Raw genomic sequence first — 21,708 nt, 5'->3', positions numbered from 1 at the left:
ACACAAATCTTTTGTCTCGGGAGAGACCTTTATTCAAGGTGGAAAGAGCATGGGTCCCTCCTTTTTATCATAGCTAATATGTTTAAAATCTAAATTAAACGATATCTTAGGTACTTAGTATTTAATCGGATTTATGCAGTGAATACGATATAAATCCATTTATCGCAGCGCCCCACGCGGTATGATGCTCGCGCAATATACGCACAGAGCATCGGAACAGTCAATTATCAACTACCCTCAAAGATACACGTCTTAATTTGAGTGTTACTTATTTTGAGAAATATTTTCAAAACTTTCTTTGGAGAGATGCCCAAGCACAAGTCGTCCGCAACTTTGGTAATATCCGCAAAAAAGTCCACCATAAAGGAAAAAGCTGCCACCAAAGCCCACCAAATAGAGGGGAAAATCATTCGATAGTGCTATCGAAATGATAAGTCAGCTCGGAAAAGGCTCTTTATTGGGCAAAATGGACATCAAAAGTGCATTTTGACATTTACCAATTCAACCAGATGATTTTTGTTTACTTTCCTTCAAATTTGAGGGTAAATACTACATTGACAAATGTTTGGCATTTGGTTGTTCATGCGCTACATTCGAGAAATTCGCGTCCTTTTTGGAGTGGACCGTCAGGTCACAATCTGCTTGCCCACATGTTACGCACTATCTTGATGACTTCATGTTTGCTGGTTCAGCGAAATCCGACGCTTGCTCAGGACGCATGAGGCAATTTTGGGAGTTATGTAAAGCACTGGGAGATCCTCTTGCCATCGATAAAACTGTCGGCCCCGTCACAAAATTAACTTATCTTGCTTTGGAAATCAATACATGTTTGCGGCAAATACGTATTCCCAACGACATACTAATCAAACTTAAGATTTCGCTGACAGAAATGGCAAACAAATCTAAAGTCACTTTGAAGGAGATGCAATCACTCGTTGGCCAATTAAACTTTTGCACCAAAGCAGTGCGATCTTCCCGCGCCTTTAATCGCCGTTTTTACGACGCGATGATTGGCGTAGAAAGGCAGCATCATTTTATCCGAATAACAAAATCCATCAAAGACGATTTGCTCATGTCGCTCAATTTTTGAACCACTTCAATGGCATATGATATTTAAATGATGTTGATTGGTTAAATAGTGATATTCTTCAATTGTATACAGACAGTGCTGGGGGTAAGAACCTAGGGTGCGGGGCATATTTAAACGGTAAATGGACCCTCTTTGCTTGGCCCTCAACATGGGGGATACGGAAATTTTGAGAGATGTTACCTTTTTAGAGCTTGTTCCAATAGTTATGGCAATGACATTGTGGGGAGAATACTTCAGATCAAAAAATGCTATATTAAGAGTAGATAACGCAGCTCTTGTATACATCTTGAACAAACAGACGTCAAAATCTAAAAGAGTAATGCACTTTGTTCGCTATTTAGTATACCTATCAATAAAATATAATTTTAGATTTAAAGCAGAACATATCCCTGGTTTATGTGATAATATTGCTGATGCTTTGTCTCGTCGACAGTGGACCAAATTCCAGGAACTAGACCCGAAGACAGATGAACAGTCAACTCCTATTTCTCACTTATATCTGGAGTGAAACCGTTAGATTAATCGACATGGTCACCTTAGAAAACACTAAAGCGGCATACAACAACGGCCTCGAATTATTTTTTTCAGTTGAGGTCCGAGTTCCATCTCCGTAATTCTTGGCCTCCATCGCTCGAGGAATTGACAAACTTCGTTGCTTTATTCCGTCTTAAATAAATGCCTCGCGCGTCTCAGTATATCCAGATGCAACAATAAATCACACTCCTTTAGAATTGGAGCAGCTACATACTTTTATTCTAAGAGCGTAGATGACGAAACAATTAAAATGTTAGGAGGGTGGAAGTCAGATTGTTATAGCCTATATTATATATCCCGGCAGTCAAATAGAACGACAGCTTGAAACTCTATCCTTTTTTCGTTGCAGAACATTATCAAGATATTTGTATCGGGTCATCATTAATTTCATGGGCCTTTCTTAGCTGCGATTGAATTAGGTTTCACATCTGACCTTAATTTTGACAGGCATAAAATATTGTGGCAAGGTCGAACAGGAATGCGCTGGAATGGTGTCTTTAAACTCTTAAAACATTTACTTACGTTCATTGCTCCACCAAAATTTTTGGTATTACATTGTGGAGCAAATGACCTCGGCCATATAAAGACCATTGAATAGTTGCAATAAAACCTGATTTAAAAAAAAATTCAAATGATACTTCTACTTAACTACTGCATAGTTAATGAGTATCTATACATGTTTGGCGAATTTAGCTTAACGCACATCATTTTGACTTGCGCCGCAACTCGAACATGATTGCGTGGATAATTCTGGAATGAAATACAAGGAACTTGTATATAATTTACATTGAACATTGATTGATTTATTCGAATATTGATTGGCTTAACATGAGCATACTATACATTGATCTGAATGAACTGAATACTGATTTGTTGAATATTGTTTGAACATTGATTGATTCTAATTGAATATTATTGATCGAATTCAACATTCATTGATTCAATTGAACATTAATTGATCGTATTGAACATTGATTGATGAATATTGATTGTTGTATAAGGCTGACGCAACTTCAGGAACTTTGAAGCCAAACGTCAGTTTATTCTGTAAAACTTTGTCATGTGTACAGTTAATATTGATTGATTGTTTCTTTGCTTTTATTGGAGGTGTGTCAAAACAATTGGGTCGGCACCCACTGTAGATGTGTATATTGCATAAATTGTTTTGAACCAGTCGTAGCCATTAAATGCCAAAGTTAAGAAATAAATAATTCGGGAACAATTAATTTACTGTTGTTTAATGTGGAGTCCGGATAATAATCATATTATTGTTCAAATGTTCAATTTTTTTCAAAGTTTAAATTGCAGGTTTTGATAGCAAATTGCTTCATCAAAAACACATATCTTTTCAAAGTTGCTTTCATTGGGGAAGATGACAAGTATCATTTTTAACCATATGCTTCTTTCACTAAAACGATCAATCCAATCATTAATTGAATTTATTTGAACTCATTTGCCTTCATAAATGGTGTACAAATTATTATATGATACTACAGAGGGATTTCTAAGATAAACAATAAATTGTACAGTCGTTTGTTGAACGAGTTCGAGTGAAACAACTATTTTTCGTCACAAGTGGCCTACATAGTGACGTCATTTTCAGATTGTGATGTCACAAACAAAGAAAAAAACTTTCTTCAAAATATGCTATTAATAGACCTTGTGTATGGCTATGTGTGTTACGAATTTCATAATAATCTGAATTGTGGTTAAGTAGATATAGAGATAGTTGTCGAACTTTTTGATCACCCCTCGTATATTGTCGATTATTATGCTAATACAGTTAAAAGTTGGAAATTATTTCATTTTCAGGTATTATGAAAAATACATAAAAGTCATATTTTTATGTGACGCCACAGTAAACTTTTCCCGTATAAATTAGGCCCCGTCCCCCTTTTCAAGCCCTAACAATGCTGCGTATTGAAAATCTGAGATGTACTTTTAAGGTTGAAATCTATTTAATGTCTCTGCTTATCAATGTAAATTAAATTATCAAAAATTATTTTGTTTTTATGTTCAGATCTCTCATTTTTTTTAAAATTTATCTTAATACAGCTGGAGTTGCTGAAAGATTTCTAGAATGGGATCGGGAGTTTTTCTTTTTTTAGGTCACCTGAGTAAACTCAGGTGACCTATTGCTATCCGTTTTCGTCCGTCGTCGTTCGTCGTCCGTCGTGCGTCGTGTGTCGTGTGTTAACATTTGAACATTTTCAGCTTCTTTTCTGCAACCACTGAACCAATTTCAACCAAATTTGGCACAAAGCATCTATGGGTGAAGGGGAACAAAAATTGTGAATTTCATGATCCCTGCCCCCCTGGGGCCTGAGGGGTGGGGCCAAAACCACTAAAATTAATGCAATCTTTAAAAATCTTCTTCTTTACTCCTGGACATCAAGCAGTCAAACTATTTGCATGATTGTAATCAGCATTGAGTCCTCTACCAAAATTGTGAAATTCATGGCCCTGGGGTCAGGGGTTCTATTGCTAGGGCGGGGCTAAATAAGTATATAGTGAAAATGCATTATTTCTTTGAAAATCTTCTTCTCTGCTCCTGGGTATAAAATAAACCAACTAAGTACATAGTTATGATGAGCAAGAGTGCCTCTACCAAATTTGTGAATTTTATGGCCCCAGGGTCAGGGGTTCTGGTGTTAGGGTGGGGCTCTATTGATTATATAGTAAAAATACATGATTTCTTTGAAAATCTTTTTCTCTGCCCCTGGGTATTAAATAAACCAAGTAAGTTAATAGTTATGATGAGCAAGAGTGCCTCTACCAAAATTGTGAATTGTATGGCCCCAGGGTCAAGGGTTCAGGGGTTGGGGGAGGGGCTCATTGATTATATAGTGAAATTACTTGAATTCTTTGAAAATCTTCTTCTCTGCTCCTAGGTATTAAATAAACTAACTAAGTGCATATTTATGATGAGAAAGAGTGCCTCTACGAAAATTGTGAATTTTATGGCCCCAGGGTCAAGGGTTCTGGTGTTGGGGGGGGGGGGGCTCTATTGATTATATAGTGAAATTACATGAATTCTTTGAAAATCTTCTTCTCTGCTCCTGGGTATTAAATTAACCAAGTAAGTAAATAGTTATGATGAGCAAGAGTGCCTCTACCAAAATTGTGAATTTAATTGCCCCAGGGTCAAAGGTTCTAGAGTTGGGGGGGGGGGGGGGGTGCTCTATTGATTATATAGTGAAAATACATGAATTCTTTGAAAATCTTCTTCTTTGCTCCTAGGTATTAAATAAACTAACTAAGTGCATAGTTATGATGAGCAAGAGTGCCTCTACCAAAATTGTGAATTTTATGGCCCCAGGGTCAAGGGTTCTGGTGTTGGGGGGGGGGGGCTCTATTGATTATACAGTATTGTGAAATTACATGAATTCTTTGAAAATCTTCTTCTCTGCTCCTAGGTATTAAATAAACTAACTAAGTGCATAGTTATGATGAGCAAGAGTGCCTCTACAAAAATTGTAAATTTTATGGCCCAAGGGTCAGAGGTTCTAGTGTTAGGATGGGGCTCTATTGATTATATAGTAAAAATACATGATTTTTTTTGAAAATCTTCTTCTCTGCCCCTGGGTATTAAATTAACCAAGTAAGTAAATAGTTATGATGAGCAAGAGTGCCTCTACCAAAATTGTGAATTTTATGGCCCCAGGGTCAAGGGTTCTGGTGTTGGAGGGGGGGGGGGGGGGCCCTATTGATTATATAGTGAAATTACATGAATTCTTTGAAAATCTTCTTCTCTGCTCCTAGGTATTAAATAAACTAACTAAGTTTATAGTTATGATGAGCAAGAGTGCCTCTACAAAAATTGTGAATTTTATGGCCCCAGGGTCAAGGGTTCTGGTGTTGGGGGAGGCTCTATTGATTATATAGTGAAATTACATGAATTCTTTGAAAATCTTCTTCTCTGCTCCTAGGTATTAAATAAACTAACTAAGTGCATAGTTATGATGAGCAAGAGTGCCTCTACCAAAATTGTGAATTTTATGGCCCCAGTATCAATGGTTCTGGTGGGGGGGGGGGGCTTTATTGTTTAAAAAGTGAAAATACATGAATTCTTTGAAAATCTTCTTCTCTGCTCCTAGGTATCAAATAAACAAACTAAGTAGATAGTGATGATAAGCAAGTGTTCCTCAACTAAGATTGTGAATTTTATGGCCCCAGGGTCAAGGGTTCTGGTGTGGGGGGGGGGGCGCTATTGATTATATAGTGAAAATATGTGAATTCCTTGAAAATCTTCTTCTCTGCTCCTAGGTATTATATAAACTAACTAAGTGCATAGTTATGATGAGCAAGAGTGCCTCTACAAAAATTGTGAATTTTATGGCCCCAGGGTCAGGGGTTCTGGTGTTAGGGTGGGGCTCTATTGATTATATAGTGAAAATACATTAAATCTTTGAAAATTTTCTTCTCTGTCTTTGGGTATGAAGCAGATGAACTACCTATATAGTTATGATGAGCAAGGGCCCTAATCTTGCAGAATTGTGAATTTCAAGGCCCCAGGGTCAGGGGTTGGGGGGGGGCTCTACTTATATACTGAAAATGAATTAATTGTTTGAAATCTGGTCCTTTGTATTTATAAAACATTTATTTACTTTTTGATAGGCAATTTTAAGGGTGCCTTTTAAAAATTTGTGCAACCTAGGGTCAGGGGTTTATGTCAGAGTGTTAGGGGCACTACTGATTATTGATGAATATTACTGATTAGTTGGAGTGCATTTTTGTTCCCCTACCCTGCATATGGGTATTCAGTAACCAAGCTAAGTGACTGCTAAGTTTATTGTTATGATGATCAATGGTGCTCTTTCAAAATTGTGAATGCCATATAGCATCTGGCTTAAAACATGTTATTGAATCAAATTCAATACACTGTAACTGGAAAGTTGTTGCATTATGCTCAGGTGACCTATAAGGCCCGTGGGCCTCTTGTATCACTTTCTAATCTAATGATGTTTATTATTTCATGATTCAGTGGGCGTCCCTAGAGAAGTACTAAGATGGGATCAGGAGGCCAGAGAGCGGTATGTGGAGTACGCTAATAGAGGAACACAGACAGTCCACCACGCCCGGGGGATGATTGTAGGATGTGCCTGGGCGGGCAAAACCACGCTACTTAAACGTCTTCTTGGTTGTACTGAAAAAGAGATTGAGGAAGTAAAATCTACCGAGGGATTGGAGGTGCATGAGGAAATATTTGAATTATGTGATGAAGAAAAATCTTTGAAAGGTAAAATATGATAATTCAAAATTTGCTATTCACAAAATTTACGATTTTAAAATTAAATTTAACTTTAATCATGTAATTATAAAAAGAAGGAAAACCCATTTGTGAATTGAACATTAAACATAAATTCACAATTGCCATGTTTTATAATGAATGACGGCTATTCATTAAATAGTGACACTACACGTACTCCTTTTAAATCTAACCCTTTATAGAAATAAAACCTCTTTTAAAATGTTTATTGTCTTCCATTCTTCTGATTTGAAACGCAGTCATAACCTTTTTATAAAGCGGTTTTGAAGAGAGCATCTATTTCGGACTCACCCTGTGGACAATGTTAACATGAAGACAGAAGGAAAGTCCCGAAAAGACATTTTGAACATCGGGTCGTATATCGAATATCGTTTTCAAATAAATATCGAGGGAAAAGAAAGAAATCGTGTCATTATATGGAAACTCTGTTGTGTTTATCAAAACTGTTTATTGATGGATAAAGCATTTCCAACTTGGTAGGGATTCAGTTGAAAATCTTAAACAGTCAGGTAGGCCAAGATCAATTATCAATGAGAAATCAGTTGCAAATCTGTTTGAATCATTGACCAACAGAAAAATGATACCGTTTACCGAGGAAGTAAAAACGGTATATCAACCATGAAACTGTATTATTAATACCAAAAAATTCAAAAAGATAAAGAAAAGGAAAGAGAAAAAACTAAATAAGAAAATTAAATTCTCTTTTGAGGAAAAATATTTTAGTTTATACTTTTATTAGAGTAGTTTGCTAAAAGTAAATTTTATCAAAGTAGGGGATAATCGCTGGTCTTAAATGATAATTAAAAAAAATTCAAAAAAGGGACACTACATGCCTAAGTTATCAATTTTATGACAACCTGGTAATCTTGCAGGTGAATAAAAAAATTGTTGGAAAATTTTCATGAATTCCAAAGTGGGTATACGATATATTCATCTATTAATTGCATTAACCTAAAAAGAATTTTTGAACCCGTCACTTTGGTATTCAAGAATATGTACATAATATAGAATGTTTAGCATACTGACCATAAAAATGACGTAACATAAGACACAATTTTAAGACAACTTTTGCTCATTACTCGGACGCAAGTTAACGGACGCAAATGCCAGTTGGAGGAATGTTTACATACACTTCAATCTATCATATTGTATTTTTTTTTTTTTTTTTTTTTTTTTTATTAAGTGCAAGTACAAATCAGCAATTATTTTATAACAGCATATACAGTACAATAAGGATAAATCTTATGATTGCTGATTGAGAGGAAAGAAGAGAAAAGAGAGAAAGGGAAGAGAGGCTGCTTTTAAACAAATTAGGAAAAAAAAACCTTGTCTGTATAAACATTTATTTGAAAATCAAGCAAAATAGTCAGAGCTTTCTAAGTATGAAAAGCCAAATTTCCCAATCTTTATAAAAATCTTCAAGATTACAATTTTTGGTAGCTATGTACTTCAAAGTTGAAAGATGAGTTTTGATATCTATAAGTAGTCCATGGATTGATAATTTTTCATTAAGACACCGCTTTTTGTATATGTAGGATTTGAGAATTAGGAATATCTGGTACAGATTCTTACAACTTGAGTCAAGATCTAATCCCAAAATAAAAGAGCAAGGATCTCTTGGAACAACAATATCCCTTGTTTGACAAAATTCAAAAAATAGATTGATGAGATCTTGAACAAGGGGACATTCCCACAGTATATGATAAATTGTTTCTTCAGCTGAATTACAGAAATTACACATTTTACTATCTTTCATCCCCACTTTAAACATGAATACATTAGTGGTTAAGATTTGATGGTTAATTCTGTATTGTAACCATTGTAGTTTTGTACTTTTAGTACTGATAAAAGGTAACTGAAAAATTGCTTTCCATTGTAACTTTGATAGAGTGAAATATTTTCCCCATTTTGATTTGTAAAAAGATGTGACATTTTCTTCTGTATTTAGTGTGTCGTACATATTTTTAGTACCTTTTTTGGATGAACAGAATAATCTTATGTAAAATGGTATAATTGGTCTAGGGTTATTGTTTTCTTTGGCAATATCCTCACTTTTTAAACTGGTTGTAATAGAATTTTGTATACTATAGTATGTAAGAAAATTAGTTTTAATGTTGAACTTATTCTGGAGATCTTGTAAACTCAAAAATGCTCCATTCTCATCAAGCAAATCGTTAATATATATAATATTCTTATTATACCATTCAATATAGAAAATGGACTTTTTTCCAATTTTAATTTTCTTATTAAACCATATTGGTTGAGCTATAAATTCTTGCCATGATTTTATCTTCATTTTATCTTGAATATCTCGAAAAGCAATCAATGTATCTTTCCAAAAAGGATTTCTTATAAGGTGCAAATTATCATTAATGTAATCTGATCCAGTTTTGAACATTTTGTCAAAATTGACAGTTTCATTTAATAAAGTTTTCCATTTTGAATTTTGACTAAACAGTAATCTTTTAATCCATGATGATTTCAGACCTTTGATATAGTTATTAATTTCAATCATTTTTAGGCCTCCATTTGGATAGTCTTGAGTAATTTGTTTTCTTTTAATTTTATCCACCTTAGATTTCCACAGGAAATTAAACAAAATACTGTTTAAATCTTTTATGAATTTGCTTGACGGTGTTGGTAGAGAGATAAAAAGATGGTTCATTTGCGAGATAAGTAAAGATTTTATCAGCGTAACCCTGCCAATAGGAGTGGTATGCCTTTTGTTCCACTGGGTAATAATACTTTTGATTTTTACCAGCTTTTTGTCATAATTAAGTTTGGGAATATTTGTCAGGTCAACATCAAAATGAATGCCTAATATTTTAAAGCTGGTTGTCCAATGAAAATTCATTTCATTACATAATTTTTCATTTGAGTATTTCTTGCTACCTATCCAAACTAATTGTGTTTTTGATAGATTGATTTTTAGCCCAGAGAGTGTGTTAAAATGATTCAATTCCTCAATAGTGGCTCTCAGGGATTTTTCAGACCCATCCAGTATTACTGCAGTATCATCAGCATACTGAGACATTAAATATTCTATTTCGTTAATTTCAATACCTTTTATATTTTTGTTATTTTTTATTTTGAGAGCAAGAAACTCTGCACATAGTAAAAACAAATACGAAGAAATTGGGTCACCTTGGCGACAGCCTCGGCTAGGTTTAAAAAAATCTGAGAGGTGTCCTGCTTGTGTAACAGATGATTCTATATTACTTTGAAAAGTATATATCCATGAATGAATAGATGGACCAAAATCAAAAAAGTCTAGACATTTATGTATAAATTTCCAAGACACTGTATCAAATGCTTTCTCAAAATCAATCAACAGTAAAACGCCAGGGATGTCATGTTCCTCTGTGTATTGCATTAAATCATATATTAATCTTGTATTCTCACCAATATATCTACCCGGTATAAAGCCTGTTTGATCAGAACTAATAATTGTATCAAGAACAGTTTTTATTCTTTGAGCAATACATCCAGAACCTATTTTATAAGCTACATTTAAAAGTGTTATTGGTCTCCAATTTTTCAAGAAAAATTTACTTTTACCCTCCTTTGGAATACAGGTGATAATACCTTGTTTCTGTGTTATCATATGGTATTTTATTTTAGTGATCTTCTTGTTCTGAAAGGGTTTTAGCGAGTGTCAAAATTAGTATGGTTTTATCAAATCTCGCTCAAACTTTTGCGTAAAAGAGACCTAAATGTGAGAAAAAGACGAAGTTGACAATCAAAGAAAAAACAGGCGATCGTGTTACAAAATTCGATGGCATTAATTCGTCAGGTGTTTTAACTAGATTTGTGGGATCGATGAAGGCTCAAGAGAAGTTTAGTTTAGTGTGCCCAATATTTTCACATAAAATCCAAAATGGCGGCTGCGCAGTTGTAACCCCACCGTTCCTCCAAATATTCGCAAATTTTAATGCATGAAAAATGAATAAGACTTTACATGTCTGAGTAACTTATATTCATTATTTGGATTCAAAAGTCAAAAGCAGTAGTGAGTTTTGGGGCGCCGAAGTTGAATTTATATGAAAAAAATACGCACAGAATCCAGTCGGGGACAAGATTTAGTACATTTTATTCGTAAACGGTAAGAGTCCTGTTACTCAAAATATATTTGATGAAAACTGCATTGATATACTTCAGTTTACAGTGCTGCTATCCCACAAGTTGACATGGGATGGGATCGGATAGGATTCAGGATTGAGGATTCACGATAGAAATATATAGAAGTTAATCCAATCCTATCCTATCCTGTATCCTACAGCCAATCAGATTCGAGCAAAGGTATACTCATATTTCAGAATAAATTACAAAAACAAAATACGATATAAAATGTTTACAAAAGAAATATTTATAAAATTTCAATAGAAAATAAAACATTCTTTACTCTAAACACAGATTTACATTATAAACTTCGAGTAACACGAGTAACGATCTAACCGTGAACGATCACCGGAAGAATTTGGGAATGTAAACAACGGAGAGTCCAGGCATCGAAAGACCGTATTTCTTCAGCTTGTTTGGATGATTTAACCGATTCTTACTTATGTAAAAGTGTAATAACGTTTTTCTGTTAAATATGCTCTGTTTGTTTGGATAATTCCACAGGAAACGTCAACAGTGGATTTGAATAGATGATGTGCGAGATCATGTAAGTATACTACACACTGTACACTGTACATGTTTACATTGTTATACATATTTATCCCTTTAAACTATGTTCTAATGTCTTAAACTATAAACATTTTATTCTATTTAATATAAACAGAAATTGGGTGCGGAAAAAAGAAGTAGTGTAGACCGAAGTCGGGGGGGGGGTTAATATTCACAAATACTCATATGATTCAATCAGCTATCAATGAGCTCTAAGACTAAAACAATCATGTATTATGCCTTAATCAGGTTGTTACTCTTATCATTTCCCTAATAAGGTCAGAAAATAGTTTCTTTCATTTCTGTGTAATTTATTATAAATGAATGTAAAATCATCATGACCATTTCTAATGCTACTGCTTAAATGTTTAATAGGCTCGCTCAGCTGTGGACCTACATATTGTAATGTATGTATGTATGATGTATTGTGAGTTATAAAGCATATTAAGTTAATCTTTTAATATTCATCATTACACATAATTGATTTGCCAGCACTCATGCGTCATCACAGTATGAAGGATTCTAATATAAAAAGTATGTATAATTTTATTTTTATCATGTATTTTTACATGGTCATTAAAATACCAGTACATAAACATCATTATCTGAGTTGAGGTGACATGTCTGCAGTTTCTCAGAACAAGTGATTTTCTTCTATCAAAAATCTTGAGAGTAAAACTGAAAGAAATGTTGACTTTTTCTGGTCATTGTGTTGTTGTTACATAGATATTTTCTTCTTCTTCATATTCAAATTTCAAGACCAAAAAAAAAAAAAAAAAGAAAACCAAGAAAAAATTAAATAGATAAATACAAGCAGAAAATAGAGAAAAGTCACTAAAAAAGATGAATCCATACCTGTTAGCAAGTTGACAAGATAGCAAGAATTATAATCATGATAATGTACAAGTAAATTATGTTAAATGAAATTTATTTTTTGTTTTATATTTTATAAATTTTATATGACTGAGGTTGCAGTATAAGATTTAATTTTTCATGATTTCTAAATTCATTACTTTTGCCAATTTGGGAGAGAAATATGTGAAATTTAGGCCAATTGTACATGAAATGTGAAAGATAATCACAATCAAAAACAATTAAAATGTGTATGAACTGTGTATGTGTAAATTTACAATCTACATACCTATAATGGTTTTTTTTTCAGGAAACCCTACACATTTGCAGCTGTACAGAATGCAGTTCATGCCATATGCTGTTAGAGTAAATGATGAAAGATGTTCAAACCAGTGTCAAAGAGTCTCAAGTCTGAAATCATGGTGCTTTTATTAAAGAGATCAATGTTTGTTTTTTGTGCATTGTTGACATTTTTGGAACTGTTTGGTTTATGAACATCTCTCTGACAATAACTCTGACATTTGAATTTCAATTTGAGCGCCGGGTAAGAAAGCCAAATCATATGCATATAAAACATTATACAACTGTAATAAAAACATTGATAAACTTAAATTTAAACAAAGTTCATGTACATGTAGCTGTGATCTTTGCATTGAAATTTATAAATGTTGTACATGGATACTTTTAATGACTTTGTCTCATGGTAATGGAATATTAAATTGTATAACATTATAGAGGAATCACCTTGAATAAAAATATTGTGAACTTGATAAATTATTTTTCCTCATTTAAACACTGAAACTTTAAGATCAAATCTCAAGGTCAAATACAAGGTTTACTCAAGAATGTGTCATAAATGCTGTAAATACTGTGAATTCTTAAGCATGTTTTATAAGATCTAAGGAACATGTATAGAGCATTTTAATATTTCTCAATCAGACACTGATTAAAATTCAAGATCAAATGCCAAGGTCAAATAAAAACCTGGCTTACTCAAGAATGAGTTAAAAATACTGTTAATACTGTGAATTCTTAATTTCTTATGCATGTCTTATTAGATCTTAGGAACGTGTGTGACCTCACTAGAACATTTATTATTGTCAATCTATCAGACAATAACAATTTAGAAAATATATTCTATTAAACATGAATTATTAAATTTTCACACATAAAACAAAATTGGAAATTGAAATACATTTGTACGGCACTGAGTTGACCATAAACTGATGAGAAGAAACTGAAGTTAAATGAAAAAAACAACATTTTGATTATCTTGAATTTTATTTAGCAACTATATATTTTGCTTGTTTGAAAAATATCCCATACAACAGATGATGAATTGAAATTTTAAATAAGACTAAATTATGCATTTAATATTAGACAATTTCACATTTAAAATGTTTAATATGTGAAAGTCAATATATTCTAGATTTACATTTTAATTTGTCTGTTTGGTTTATGGTCTAGTCAAATCTTCCTTTTTAGAATTGCATACTGAAAAACCTGTTATACAGGCACAGTTAGACTATACATGTACTTGCACTTTATTTTCATGGTGCTCAGTTTAGGAAAAATAAGATTTACATGAAACAAATACTTAAACATTATTACCGTATAGGCCTATGATTTTTTAAAAAAAAAATTAATTATAACACGCCGGACGCAAGTCGCGATCCCCGGTCTCCCTATCATTGTTAGTTGGAAAATTAAAACACTAATATTTTTTTCTTTAATTCTTCTGGAAGCCCTATTTCTTTACATATGTTCGCAAAATCAATACTTGCCCACGTTTGATAACGATCTGTTTGTTTACATTAATTTTTAACATGATAATGATAATCGTAAATTTAATTTGTGCGATGAGTCGGGAATTATGGAATGCCGATCTCGATTATTTTTCTCCATTAAAATAAATAACATTTAAATGAATACCATGACTATATCTGATTTTTTTTCTGGTTATTCTTTTTTTTTTTCGTTTTGTCAAATTAATTCCTAAATATAAAAAAAAGAGTTGCAGGATAGGCTAGGATAGGATTAGACTGAAATCACAGGATAGGATTGTGGATGCAGGATTCACGATAGGATAGGATAGAATTGTCAACTTATAGGATAGTAGCACTGTAATACAGAACATGTTTTATTTCAAACAATGGAGAGCTATAAAAAACACCGAAAAGCCAGCCGTATCATGTAAATAAAAATCTTAAATGAATGTCTATAATAGCATAACCGGACATAAACCGTGCTCGTAAACAAACCATACAATGAATAATGGAATTGCTGATAAACAGTATCATAGTCCTACTCTACCTCTTTTCAAAATAAAATTTTCTTTTAATTTTTTTTTTCAAATAAGCCTTTGACAGAACTTTTACGATCGTCTCATGTGGATAAAACACGACTTTTCAGTATGCTTTATATTCTATATTCTGACGTCATCTTCGGAGTTATTACGTCATAAAAATCATAAAGTGACGTCACAATATGTGTATATTTTTCTGATCTTTCCAATGATGTCAAACTCAATAATTTCCGTAAAACGGTTAATCTCTTATTAAGCAGTTGCCAGAACTTTTGAAATGCCCCTCGTATTGTGTTTGTTTTGAAAACTCATCTTTTTCAGTAGAGTTTCACATTTCTCAATATAAGATAAATATATTTAATATATATATATATCATCTACACCCTCCATCCTCTCTCTCTCTCTCTCTCTCTCTCTCTCTCTCTCTCTCTCTCCCCACTCTCTAATCAGAGTTAATTGACCAGCTCTAACTATTTAAGTTAAAACATTTGAAAAAGGTGTGACGTTACTATGTAGACAGGACGGGCTTTGTGGGGTTTCGATAATGTTTGTCTTTTTGAAAGATTTGAAATAGGATATTCAGGAATGAATGAATACTGACATTATGTAAGTGAAAAGTAACAGAAAAATCTTGAAAAAGGTTATTTGAGAGATTCTTGTGACAGAAATTCCCCAAAACTTATTTCTATAATTGTGTGTATGTCGCCATTGTCGCCATTGTGAACACCTACTCACTACTCATAGGCAAGACTACGTTAAAACTTCAAGGCTCCTATATATATATATATATATTTATGTGCGTTTATACATCGTGCAAAGCACTATGGCCACTGATGATAATGAACTAAATCCAAGCAAGAGAGCAAGACAGCAGCGTCATACTTTCTGGTGATCTAAGCAAACTCAATGATTTGTTAGACTCCGTTTCCTCGGATGAAAATGTCTTCAAACAGGCAATCAGTCTCATTCCCAATAAGGATAACTTTAAAAACGCTCTTGCAGGGGTTTTTGTCTCGGAGATAGGCTCACTCAAAAAAGAAATAAACGAACTCACGTCGAAAATTGACGAAATGGAACAATATTTAAGGCGAAATTGCCTAAAAATAACAGGCATACCTGAAGAACGAAACGAATCTTCTGATAAACTAGCTCTGAATGTCATTAACAACCTTGTTCTAAATGAAGACAATGAAAAAAATCTCAATCAAAGATATCTCAAGGTCACACAGAGTGGGCAAATATGATCCAATCCGTAAAACCAGAGACATCATAGTAAAATTTATAAGTTACAGATATAAAGCCAGAGTCTATGGAAACAAACGTAATTTTAAATCCTACAACAAAAACCCAACGAAACAAACTGGACCTGTATTCATCAACGAAGCTTTGACATCCAGGCGTGCAGAACTTTATGGGAAAACTCGACAAATAGTTAAAGACAAAAAACTTAACAGCTGCTGGACGTATGACGGACGCATTTATGCGAAACTCCTCGGTGATCATGGGAAGAGAATGCTGATAAATACGATAGAGGACCTTCAGTGTTTCCAAGATGATAACGTAGACGAACAATTCCTCTCCTCGACGCCAAAATCGTGAAACACTGTGTTTATAAACATTTCCACCTGTTCACGTCACGGAGACGCTTGGAACCTCGTCAAATCAGCACTTTGTTAACACGTCCTACTTTCCGATCTCTATCCAGAGTAACCGTTCCACTTATTGTGGCGAAGCGAACGACAACTCTAGAGACTGTCTACTTTCGTTTTCCTTTTAATAAAAACATGTGATTGACAGATCAACATAACGGATGTCCCAAACATTTGTACAATATGTTTAAACTTTTTCTTATTCTATTATGTTTGTCACACTGTCTTCAATGTGATATGTATTTGTATATAACTGGATGCTATATCGTTCTGTCTCGAATTATTTGCATCCGAACACATGTATGTAAATACTACAACCCAGTTATGTACAGCGGTACTCTAATATCCGCTTTCCATGCTATTTTTATAATGCATCTCCCAGTTTTTACGTGGGAATTGTGCGAGTTAACGTACTTCTTTTTTCAAATTTTATGTTTACTGTTTTGTGTTTTTTACTTTCCATTTATCTTGAATTGACATATTTTATATAATGCCAAATGATTAAAAAAAATCACTAAATCCCATCTCAAGGCGGCCCAGACGCAAACTTAAGATATTGCATAAATAAAATTTTTGATAATGGGTAATTCTCTAGAACAACATCGTGCCGCGATTGGGGTTTTCTGCACTCAGGGTCATAATATACTGTCAAGGTCTGCTTTCAAAGTTTCAAAATCTACTACGTTGTTAGAAATTTTGCTTTTCATATCCAGTATCTTCAAAAACATTATAACCGTATGTCATTCTGGTCTCTCAGAATTAATTTTTTGCACAACTATTCATGTTTGTTATTCTATTGCTATCTGGTGATATTGAAACAAACCCAGGTCCATCTGCATCAAACTCTCTTGATATCTTGCACCTTAATATCAGAAGCATCAGGAATAAGATTCTCTACTGTATCCAATTCAGGTTTTTTATTTACTATGTTTTAGTGAATGAAAGTTTGTTTATAGAAGGTTTTAAGTGTATTTTCAGAAAAGATCGTAATTCTCATGGTGGTGGTGGTGTAATGATTTGTGTTTCAAATTTAATTAAGGCTAGTCGAAGAGAAGATTTAGAACCCGTTGATACGGAACTCATTTGGATAGAAATACCACAAGTAAAGGGAAAACTACTTATCTGTTGTATTTATCATCCACCACACACTAATAGTGTCTTTTGGCAAAAATTATCTTGGTCATTTGAAAAGGCTTGTGATATATCTAACAATATTGTTGTACTTGGTGATCATAACGTTGATTTTTTAAAAGTTAACAACACACATGAGATTCATACAATTATGAATAGCTGTAGGTTAACAAATATCATACACGAACCTACAAAAATTACTTGCAATATAGAAACCCTTATAGATCCTATCATTATTAGTGACAATATACATGTATATGATTCTGGAACATTACAAGTTAGTAATACAGTTAGTGATCATAAAGCAAATTATATATATATATTCACCAGAATACAAATGTAAATGTGGCATATAAACGTAAAATTTGGAACTATAAACAAGCAGATTTAGAACTCCTCAATGATTCAATTGTAAAATGCGACTGGAATAGCCTTATTGATGATACAGAAAACATTAATACTGCAACAACAAACTTCACAGTAGAATTTAACTCTATTATTCATCAATGCATAACTGAAAAAACTGTAACTATAAGGCCAAATGATAAAGCATGGACGGACTCTCTTCTAAAGAAAACTTTGCGTATTCGCAATAGACTATGAAAAATAGCACAAAAAACAAAAAGAGAATCTGATAGGAAAAACTTTCGCAAAGTAAGGAATATATAAGTTAAATAATATGAAAAAATATGCTATTAAAAACTATTATGACAATATAGATTCTCATCTTAAGGATGCTAGTCTGAACAATCAAAAACTATACTGGAAGTTTCTGAAGGATACTTTTCACATTAAACCAACAAATGAAATTCCACCTATTCAGTTTACAGACAACAATGGCACTGAAAGTTTTGCATTTTCAGACATAGATAAAATAGAACTATTAAACAAATATTTCACTCAATTACAGAGTTAGATGACAGTAATCAAGAGCTCATAAATATAGTGTCAAGATGTACGGATAATTTTCCACACATTGAAATACAAGAGCAAGAAATCATTGATCTTTATTATTCCTGTCAATAAAGCCGTTGGTCCTCATTGCATCAGCCATAAAATGCTAAAATCTTGCAACGAAACTATTTCAAAACCTTTGTATATACTATTCAACAAATCCCTTTCACTAAAAACATTTCCAGACTGTTGCAAACTAGCACATGTTCTTCCACTTTTTAAGTAAGATGACTCTTCCATCACTTCAAACTAAAGACCAGTCTCTTTGCTGAGTTGTATAAGCAAAATTTTTGAAAGAATAATTTTTAAGCATGTTTACAATTTCTTGTATACACATAATATACGAGGGTTGTCCCATAAAATCGTGGACAAAGCGTTTTTCTTGAAAAGTAATGGGCGCACTAAGCTGAAATTTTCAGTAAATGTTTATTTATCATATTTAAGTGAATCATAATGTTTTTGATAATATATATTCAAAAATAAAGAATTTATTCTGCTTGAATGTGCACAAGGTACGGTCCTACGGCGCACGGTAAAAATAGCAAGGTTATATTAGAGAAGACATAAGAATTAATTCGAAATAAAAGTTTTCAATACATAAGATTAGGATGAAAATTATCCTAATTCCATTCCTTAATCAATTCTGTCGTCTTTTTAAAAATTTCAAGGCATTTAATTAATTTTTGGCAGTTTCCCAAGCATTTGAAATGGGAAAGTAATAAACACAATACACGAAAAATGGCGACTTTTTATGAAGTTACGGCGCACCGGAGAGCAGTTCAGATAGATTAGGATGTTGTAATGACGCCTTAAGAGACTTTAAATGAATACAGAAGAAAAAAAATATGAAAAATATCACCAGATCTCTAGTATATAAATGAAATGAAAGTTTTCTTAGTAAAGTCTTCGTGGTCGAGTCCCCAGATAGTGCAAAACATATGGACAGGCTGCCATTTGTAATAGCAAAGGACGCTGTCACTGACGACCGTAGTTGAATGATGGTGAGAATACTGTCTGTAACTTGCTAATTAATATTCAGAAGATTGCATGAGTGTGCCACATTGGTTTCTTAACTGGTTATAGATACTCACATATGTAAATCAATAAAATTTCTAAATTTAAGTGGGGCTTATCCAACTTTAAGTTTAGCTAAGATGAAACGTGACGCTGTTTTAGACACTTTGACGTTATCATCCGTGCGCCGTAGGGCGATACAGTACATAACATAAAATATCACAATTTGTTTACCTATGCATATATCTATTTGAAATTTGCTATGTATATTAATTATTTATCTACTAAAAGGTGGTGAAAATTTCAAAACGCAGTGATGATTATTTTTCAAACTAGACAACTTGTCCACGATTTTGTGGGTCAACCCTCGTATTTTATAAATATCAGGCAGGTTTTTACAAGGTCATTCCACAGTATATCAACTCTTAGAAACATACCATTCTATAGTAAAAAGTGTTGATGAAGGTAAATTCTGTTGTATGGTGTTTTGTGATTTATCAAAGGCATTTGATAGGGTCTGGTATAAAGGCTTAATTTACAAATTAAAAATGTATGGAATTAATGGGGATATGCTAGATTGGTTTGATAGTTATTTAAGCGAAAGAACCCAACCAGTCATGTATAGAAATCATTTTTCCTCTGTAGGACAAGTAGAAGCTGGAGTTTCTCTAGGCTCAGAACTTGGTCCCCTATTATTTTCATATATGTAAATGATGTTGCTGAAAATATGATATCTGTTTGTAGACTATTTGCTGATGATGATTCTTTACAACAATGTTCAGATAATATTAATCATACTGAACAAAATCTCAACCATGATCTGAGAATACTAGATGAACGGTCAAAGAAATGGTTATTGAAATTCAATCCACAGAAAACAAAAGCAGTATTTTTTTTTTATTTGAAAAATGTACAGCATTTTCCTAAATTATTTTTTGACATTTGCCAATTGGAATATGTTACAGAACACAAACATCTTGGGATACTTCTGTCGTCTAACTTAGGATGGTCTGAACATATTGATACCATTATAAAGAAAGCATACAAAAAACTAGGGCTTCTTAAAAAATTAAAATTTACTGTGTCAAGAGATATTCTATCCCAGATGTATATATCTTTTATTAGACCACAACTTGAATATGCTGTTGAAGTTTGATCTGAATGCACAAAAACAGACATTGAGAATCTTGAAAAAGTACAATGATATGCTGCAAGAATAGTTACTGGGCTTACAATTATTGCTTCAAGAAATTCATTATAATTGGAAACAGGCTAAGAACCACTGGAATATAGAAGAAATGGGGCAAAACTAATAACAATGTATAAAATGCACAATAATTTAGTCCCTATTTACTTGCAAAACTTAGTACCTGATACAAGAGGCAATATTTCAGGATAAGCTACCCGGAATTCTTTAAATTATTCTTTGCCAAAATACAGATTAGAACTTTACAATAAATCATTTATTCCCGATACTGTTAGAAAGTGGAATTCCCTTAGTCGAAAAACAAGGGAGACACTTCTATTAAAATGTTCAAAAACTATCTGCAAAATAATAATGTAAAACCTCAGAAATATTTTCTTATGGAAAAAGGTTTTTGAACATAAATCATACAGGATTAAGACACAATTGTATTTTAAAGTCTGATTTATATCGCTGTAACCTAATAACCAGTCCTAATTGTTTTTGTGGACTTCTAGAAGATACATATCATCTGTTTTTTGTTTGTAAATATTATGTAAAAGCAATAAATTCGTTAATGAATAAACTTTTGTCATTAAATTATTTACATATTATAGATGTACATTTAATGCTATGGGGCGATGATTCTCTAACTTTTGAACAAAATACTGAACTTTTCAAGACTATTCAAACTTTCTTAAATGAATGTGGTCGTTTTTCAAAATAAGTTTACTTTTTTTTCTCACCATCTCAAACTATATTTGTATCTTTAGAGAATTTATTCCTTTATATTGCTACAATGTATACAATGTATATAGTAGACAATATGTATATATGTTTGTTTTACTTTTGGCAATTTCACAAAATGTTATATCAGGAGAGGACATCTAAGTTACTGAACTTGTGTCTGATCTTTTTGACTTTGTCAATAAAATATGCTCAATTCAAAACATTTAGAACATTTTTTTTCACTTGGATATTTTTGCTTGTTTTAATACCAGTATATTTCTAAATTGAAGTGTCTCAGTGCATGTAGTGCAACAAGAAAATAATTAAGAC

General features: G+C 32.9%; 2 protein-coding genes across 2 annotated transcripts in view; both read left to right on the top strand.

Annotated features, from left to right (window-relative positions):
* Positions 1-21,708, top strand: part of LOC134259938 (uncharacterized) — a 113,202-nt gene that overhangs the window by 67,489 nt on the left and 24,005 nt on the right. The window lies entirely within an intron of this gene.
* LOC134259935 (probable serine/threonine-protein kinase pats1) overlaps positions 1-21,708 on the top strand; it is a 42,284-nt gene that overhangs the window by 6,907 nt on the left and 13,669 nt on the right. Inside the window, exon 2 of the mRNA XM_062742526.1 lies at positions 6,609-6,863. Coding sequence (XP_062598510.1) covers positions 6,609-6,863 — 255 coding nt within the window. The remainder of the gene's footprint in view (positions 1-6,608; positions 6,864-21,708) is intronic.

This window comes from Saccostrea cucullata, unplaced genomic scaffold (assembly GCF_032062105.1).
Source record: "Saccostrea cucullata isolate Sc308-1 unplaced genomic scaffold, CSIRO_AGI_Scuc_v1 ctg682, whole genome shotgun sequence".
Taxonomy (NCBI): domain Eukaryota; kingdom Metazoa; phylum Mollusca; class Bivalvia; order Ostreida; family Ostreidae; genus Saccostrea; species Saccostrea cuccullata.
This window is presented reverse-complemented; position numbering and strand designations above follow the sequence as displayed.